We start from the raw sequence: 7,699 nt of genomic DNA on the forward strand, positions 1-7,699 counted from the left end.
ATAAGTGCAGGCAAGTTGTTTTGATAAATAATATGTATGCCACATCGTTTTATTTGCATGACAAATTGCTTTGAAATAGACTAAAATTTAAATAGGTTAAAATTTAAATGAGTTAGAATTATAATGAAAACTAGAAATCTACATAATTTGTTTTCTTAAAGTTGAGAGAATTGGAATTCAGATGAGCTCTATTGGTGTTTTTATTTTAGAATCATGATGAATTGTTACAACCCAAAATTGTTGTGGACCATCTTAAATTGATTCTCATGCTTCACTCTTATTTTGTGAAGTCAACACAATAAATCTAACTCTTACTTTGTGAAGTCAACATTGCCGTCAATAAATCTAATCTTGGTTTACAATTTTCGACAATTAAACGGACCATAAAAGTCTGATTCACGACTGAGAGGCCCTTGTTTGAATTTTGGGAATATGTTTATCCAATTTGCTTGTACGCCAAGTTAAGCGCTTCAACACTAAACATAACTTTTATGGGCTAGCCCAGAAGCTTTAACAGGGAGTGGGCTTTTTAACACCCCGTCATATTTCTGTTAGACCCCCCCTGATGGAAATTAAATAACCCAACACCGCTTAGATCTTTTCTCGTTTTAAATGAAAATACAATTAAGCACCTAGATCAATTATTCCTTTAACAAACTTTTTTTCATAATTGATATATTTTAAATTTTATTGAAATATATATTTTTTTGAAAAATTATAAAAGTTTACAGTTATAAAAATTATATAATACGAAGAAATTTTTTTAAGAAGATTTATATAAGGATGCATTTTTGGGTAAAATTTTATGGAACAATGATTAATTTTAATATATAATTTATAAATATCAATTAAACTAAGAGCATTTTTTATTAATTTTATAAGTATTTTGGAGGGGTGTTAACTTGAAACCCAACTGAGACAATATACAATCAATGCTATACATAAATATAGCAGTTTAATTGAACAAATAAACTAACGAAGTTACCACTTTCGGTATCAAATCATGTAAATTCCTCTTCCAATAACACATTGCCATCAATTTTGCAAATTTAAGATTAAAAATTCCTCAAAACAAAAATTCCTCATCTACAAAATGGACGAGTTAACCAATAATAAGAACATTGGTATGCTAGTGGCTAAATTAAAAACAATAATTAAAAGGAACAACTCTGATACAAAGACATTCACACATTATTGTATAAACAACCACAACAGAAATTAGGGTAGCAGCTTTGCTGAAAGAACAAACCTGCTTCAGACCCTTTACAAATTAAACCAATTTGTATGCCATCTGCCTTGATCTATTCTTTGAACTGAACTTTTAATAAGACTTCAAGAGCAGATGTTGAAGCGCACCTGCACCAACAAAAAGCCAAAATCAGTCTCCTAATTTCTTTCTTCTATCTAAATATTTCTTTTCTTGGCAGGTTGAGATGAAGACAGATAACCCAGATGAAACAGGCCATAGTCAAACAAGGCACAAAGAGCTCACTTGATGTGGTCATATCACATTTTCAGCCACTTAGGCTTGACAGACTTTTTCTCAGCAGGTTTAGGGTCTTGAGTGACTGGAGGACGAATAACGGTTGCAGGTTCTGGTGCACTCTGAACAGGGTCTGGCTGCTCAGCAATGACTTCCAAACCTTTCAAAGACATAACATCTTCGTGAAGGAATGGGCCTGAGTTAGCAGCTACCACATCATCACCTGGACTCAACATACAAAACAAATAAGCTCTTTGCTACAATCCTCAATCAATAGACTATATTGCAAGGGTTCAAGGGCAATATTCACTGGGTGGGTAACCTCAAATTATAGAATTGAAATGTTTTCATCGGATAGGACCGAAACTCACTTCTCAAGCAGCTAAAAGGGTGGAAGGAAAATGGAGTATCTTCATTCACTAAATATCAGATCATCACATCCATAATACTAGAAACAAAAAAGAAAAATCTTCCTTATCAACCAGAACTGAATTCATGGAGCACAACACAATTTTAATAAAGTAACTTATTAATTTTCAGTGGTACATTAAAGCTTCCAGCCATGCTTGGCAAATGAAATGCATTTTTAAATCTTATGGAACTAGCAGTCTACTCAGCCGCCAAGAAAGTACGAAATGAACAGCCATATTCAGAAAAGGGGGGGTGGGGGAGATTGACGACAATAAATTCTAAGAAATTCAAGATCCCTACATTCTTATGGCAACAACAACATGAGCTAACCTTTTGGAAGATCATATGAAAAATACACAATAGCACCGGGAATAAAGCTAGCTGAAAAAAAATCTTGTGACATGTCTTTTATTATCTTCTTCGGAGGAGTAGTATCTGCAAAATGACCAATGGTGAGGCTTACAGCATCATTTTCAGAATCAACCGTCAATTGCATAGAAAATATCCAAGGTGTATAATCTAAATGTACTTTACATAAATAGAATGGTAGATCTGGCTGAGAAAGCACTCTCTTGAGAAAATCAACCAAACTCTGCATTGTTTCCGATGGATGGAAATTGACTTCTAATGTGTGATTATCAGGAAAGCGGACCCTTATTACAGCCTGCATGCATGTGATACATAAGTTATACACTCACTGACCCGAACTAGGATTTGGAATTCATTAATCATATATTCATGATAGCTAATCAGTTTTCGAGCACTCACAACATGTGAACAAATAAAAAAATCACAGAAATGTTCCAGTGAGCACCTTTGTGAATTTGGACTTGCGAGCTGCCTCTTCTGCTTCTCGAATTTTTTTTGTCTTCAAGAATTTATCTGTTCATAATTCATTTAGACATCATTAGAACCATCAAATTACATGGACACTTGTATACATATATACATCAATATGAATTTCTTATTATTTTCTTAGACATATTTTTATCGTACTTATAATTAATTTCCCCAATAAATCGCACATTAATGTGCAAATAGGGGATTATTATGAAACTAAGGTACATACACTCATGAATAAATGCTGGCCAGAGGCAAATTACCTTCCTTTTTAGTTGCCAAAATTCGATAGTAATCTTCGGCAGTGAACTCATAAAAGTCATCTGGCTCGTCTAGTCAGAAAATAAACAAGCACTGCATCAGGGCTTCACAAATAAGATTTCATAGATGTTAAAGACACTACATATACTTTGATGGCTAGTATTAATGCATGCACAATTGGCCTAGTAAAGGGTTTTAAGAGTTATGGTGATTTATACCACTGCTGGAGACAACAGTTGGTGATGAAGAAAGTGCAGATGTTTCAAAAACACGGATTTCTCGTCCAAACTTTTCTTTTGCAGCAGCAAGCTTAGCCTAATACCATTCAGCCCAATAAAGTCAGAATATTTAATATAATCTAGCTAAAAACAATCATTGAGATTAAAAGGTATCAATTCAGACGTAATAAGTAATCTTTCACTGAAAATCATGTGAAAGAAGAGAATGAAATGACTTGCACCAAGGCAATGCTTATAATAACAAGATAAAACCCATTATCATTCTGATTGGTGTATATGTCAATAATCCAATAACCACGAAGCATTAATTGTCCAAACGATTAAGATTTGGTCTTTGTTAGACTTGAGCGATTGATTTTGTCTCAAACAACATTGATGACATAGCATGTGCTAACCTAAAGGAATACTAATCCACTCTACTAAAACTGTCAAAATAAAACCACAAGTAGCCTGCATAATTCTTCACATGCTGTCTCTGGTAAATCCCAAACCTCCTTCCAGAAACTGTTATACTATTGAATCATCATACTACCAGACAATAAGGTGGACATTAACTGATTTCAACAATTCTATCGCCATGAACTGAAGAATATTCCATTGTTCTAAATCCCCTCCTACCCTTATAATAATACTACTAAATTCATACCTTGCAACATCATGAACAGAAAAGTGAAAACATAGGAATTCAGTGGATAGCAAGAACAAACAGACAGTTTAAATTGGAAAGCAACAATCCTATTCCCACACTACACTCCGTCAAAAAGCTGATAAGAATTAAGCGATACAAGACTCAATTTTTCAATCAAAACATCTTGATGTTGCCCAAAAGCACGTCTCAATACAACCCAAAGAACCTTCACAACACTAAAGATCACTCTTTGCATCCCCAAGCCTAACAATCTCCTTAGGCTTTTCACATATTCTCACGAAACAAGAAATAACACATCACATAAACAAATAATGGCTTCTCAACGAATGTGCACAAACCCACATCAAGAATCAAACAATTACAACAAACAAGCAATTTTAAACAAACCCCACATCAGCCAATGAATCAAAATCAAGAAAATATTGCACAAGGAAAAGAAAGGCACCTTAGCTGATTCAACTTCCATCGGATCAACGTAAGTGTGTCTTCTCCTCTTCAAAGGCACCGGCGTTGAACCATCAACAAACATCAGCGACCAAAGTAAAGTCCAGGGCTTCGTCGAGTCCTTATTGCGAATCTTTCTTTACGCAACTCAAATGTAAGAATTTATATTCATTCCTTTCCTCTTCAACAAGTCGGTGGTTTCACGTGCGATGCGAATTGCAATCACTTTGAGTCCAAATTCTGCAGATATTTTGTTGGACCGGGTCGGTCTACACTAGTGGGGTAAGTAAATTGCGCTTCTACGTGGTCCACACGGATACTTCTACGTAGAGCTGAGAAAATTTGATACGACTCAATTATCTGACACGAATAAATGAGTATTAATCCTTAAATTTAATATAATTATTAAATAAATTAAGTTTAGGTCGACATAATTTTTTTCTTTTCGGGTTAGGGTTAAAAGTTGTTAACTCATTTATTCGATCAATAACTCAATTATATTTTCTATTTTAAAATAATTTATAAGTTTTTATTATCAAAACTCAAATATTAGAGATGATTCTCTCTTTTGTTTTTATTTTTTGAAAAGATGAATATAAACACAATATTTTATTTATAAAATTTTATATACATTTAGAGTTTCAATAATGTAAATGTGTAAAATATTGTTAGACATGTATATTTTATAATATCGATATATAATATTATATATATAATTAAAACTTTAATAGTGTAAATGTGTAATATTTTGGTAGATATGTAAATTTTATAGTATCGATAAATTATGTATGTATTTATGTATGTACAACAATGTGTAAATGTTTGATGTAAATTTTATTTAATATATAGATATTAAATGAGTTATTGAGTAACTCAATTATTTTTTCGTGTCAGATTGTGTCTCAAAATTTTGACACGATTATAATAGGTCGGGTTTGGATCGACCTAAATTTGACACAACACGAAGTTGACACGAGCACGACCCGATGACCCGTTTTGCCAGCTCTACTTCTATGAACATTCTATAAATAAATTAATAATTTTACGATGTGTTTATTAAACTAAAATTAGAATGGGTTAAAATTGGAACCAGTGAGAATATGAGTGCACTAGAATGTAAATAAAAAAATAAGAATAAGAATAAGTTTTTTACTTAAGGTAAAAGAATCAGCATCAGAATCGGAATGAACTCCATTCCTAATAACATGATTACTTTATCCTAGAATTGGAATGAATTGTTTTAAATTACTAAAAATACCCATTGTTAATTGTTATTCCTAACATTATTTGTATCTATAATAATATTAACAATAATAAGAATAAAAATAATAATAAAACTAATAATAATAATAATAATAATAATAATAATGTAGACAATAATAATAGATAACAATAATAAAATAAATACTTTTTTATAATTATGATAATAATAACAAAAAAATGAAGGATAATAATAGAATTAATAGATGATGATGATTATCATTATTATTATTGTTGTTGTTGTTATATATTATTATTATTAATATAGTATATTGTTATTAATTATTATTACTACTACTACGATGCTTTTTTTATTTTTTGGTTTTTATATTTAGATGAAATAACTCAATTTGTAAATTTATAACAATAACCTAAAATTTCATGTAAAATACTTAATTCTAAATTTAATCAATTTAAATTGAAAAATAAAATTTCAACATCAATCCAACTCAAATTCTCAAATTTGATTATGAAATACATAAGTTCATCAAAACTAAAAAGTGCTTTCTATTTTGTTTTTTAAAATCACAAACTAGTATTCAAAAGTAATTTACCATTTATTCACTTTAAATATTTTTAGGTTTAAATATTTTTAAATTTAAATTTAAAAAAATTGAAAAAAAAATGTTGGCAGATACCAATGTAAGTACCCACTAGATATTTGGCACATACTAAATGTGGGTTTTAAGTTGTAATACCAAACCCACCGACAACGGACAAAATAACCTACAACGGACGAGTTTTGATGGATAAATTTGAGTGAATTTACGGGTACTATTATCATCCTTAAACTTGGTCCCAAATAAATTTATGCGAAAAAACCCCCCATTAACCTTTGTAATTAGATGCAATAACTATTTTATCTTTACTTTTTAAATTATTTATTTCATCTTTACTTTTTGTTTAAAAGGAGTTTGAGATATTGATCTGAACTAGTAAGTTGATTAGACGTGGCTAGAAAAGTCAATTAAATAAAGTTAGCCCATTTAATTAAATAGCAGGATTGCTCAGAGAAAACAAAAGATAAAGTCCTTGGAAAAGGACGATTTTAGTAAATACGATCAACATCAAGGGCTATTATTAGAACCCAAATTTAGTTGCCAGAGTTAATACGTGAACAGTAGCATGTTATTATGAAAAAGAATAAAATATTTCTTTTTGGCTAAAATGAAGGAGCTAATGAGGGTGTAGATTCCTTAAGCAAAGTAATGAGGAGGAACCATGTCACCTACCCCTGTTGTTTTATAAAAAGCTGCAAGACCATAACGCTAAAGCAAAATACAGAAGCAAAGATGGCGCTGAAGGCTTTTTGCCCCCAAGCTCACCAATGTCACCATCAAAAGTGAAACAAATGAAAATGCCAAAATAACCTCACCTAAGGGAGGCCAAGCAGTGAATATCCGTCAAATGTCCAAAATTGACCAAATTAACCCTCAACCACACTCCAATAGGAAGCTCAAGAATTCTCCAAAATGGGTAACATCTTATCCATTAAAAAAATGCATTTGTCTTTTTCAACTTAAACAACTAACGCCATTACTAAAGATTCAAAATTCTTTACACCTTGAGGCCATTTCTTTATTGTCCAAAATCTTACTTGAGCATCGGAGTGTGGTCATTGGCCATTGTTGACTCAATCTCTAACCTCAGTTTATTCCATTTTATAAGTTTAAAATAGCTCAATAGCTTAAGGGTTTCATCTACGTCTTAACTTTCAACACCTAAAACTCGTCGAGTTATCTTTCCTCCTCTTGTAAAATGAGACCTCAAGCTTAACAAGGCAACTTTACTTCCTTCTAAATAAATTTATTTGTTTTAACTGAATCCACCAAAATCCTGTTAAAACACTTTTCAACAATAACCCTAGTTACCATTTCATGAATTTATAGTTAGTTTATTAAATAATTCATTGAGGACAAAATAGAATTTTTAATTAAATAGATACAAATCATTTTAAAATAAAAATTTCAAGTACAATTAAATAAAATTTGCGTAATACCCCAACATCTTGATGCCGTTGGGAACCGAGATGTTACGAAACAATTTGTTCCATCATCCTTAAAACTCATGCAAATAATAAAGAACAAAAAGCATAAATCTAAACTTGACATC

The 7,699-nt window shown here is 31.3% G+C and overlaps 1 protein-coding gene across 1 annotated transcript; it reads right to left on the minus strand.

Moving 5' to 3' along the window:
• Positions 1-1,029: 1,029 nt before the first annotated feature.
• Positions 1,030-4,591, minus strand: LOC102608481 (plant UBX domain-containing protein 1). Its single transcript, XM_006469911.4, has 8 exons — positions 4,329-4,591; positions 3,214-3,310; positions 2,998-3,066; positions 2,709-2,776; positions 2,429-2,558; positions 2,225-2,329; positions 1,493-1,706; positions 1,030-1,356 (listed from the first exon to the last, which is right to left on the minus strand). Exons 1-7 carry the CDS (start codon positions 4,410-4,412, stop codon positions 1,507-1,509), a joined length of 753 nt encoding a protein of 250 aa, XP_006469974.1. The 5' UTR covers positions 4,413-4,591; the 3' UTR covers positions 1,030-1,356; positions 1,493-1,506.
• Positions 4,592-7,699: the final 3,108 nt, after the last annotated feature.

Source organism: Citrus sinensis, chromosome 2 (assembly GCF_022201045.2).
Source record: "Citrus sinensis cultivar Valencia sweet orange chromosome 2, DVS_A1.0, whole genome shotgun sequence".
Lineage (NCBI taxonomy): Eukaryota > Viridiplantae > Streptophyta > Magnoliopsida > Sapindales > Rutaceae > Citrus > Citrus sinensis.

Coding starts and splice junctions, on each gene's coding strand:
- LOC102608481 (XM_006469911.4), bottom strand. CDS start 4,412: ATGTTTGTTGATGGTTCAACGCCGGTGCCTTTGAAGAGGAGAAGACAC. Junction 3,067..3,213: donor AACTGTTGTCTCCAGCAGTG/GTATAAATCACC, acceptor TTTTCTGACTAG/ACGAGCCAGATGACTTTTAT. Junction 2,559..2,708: donor GCAAGTCCAAATTCACAAAG/GTGCTCACTGGA, acceptor ACATGCATGCAG/GCTGTAATAAGGGTCCGCTT.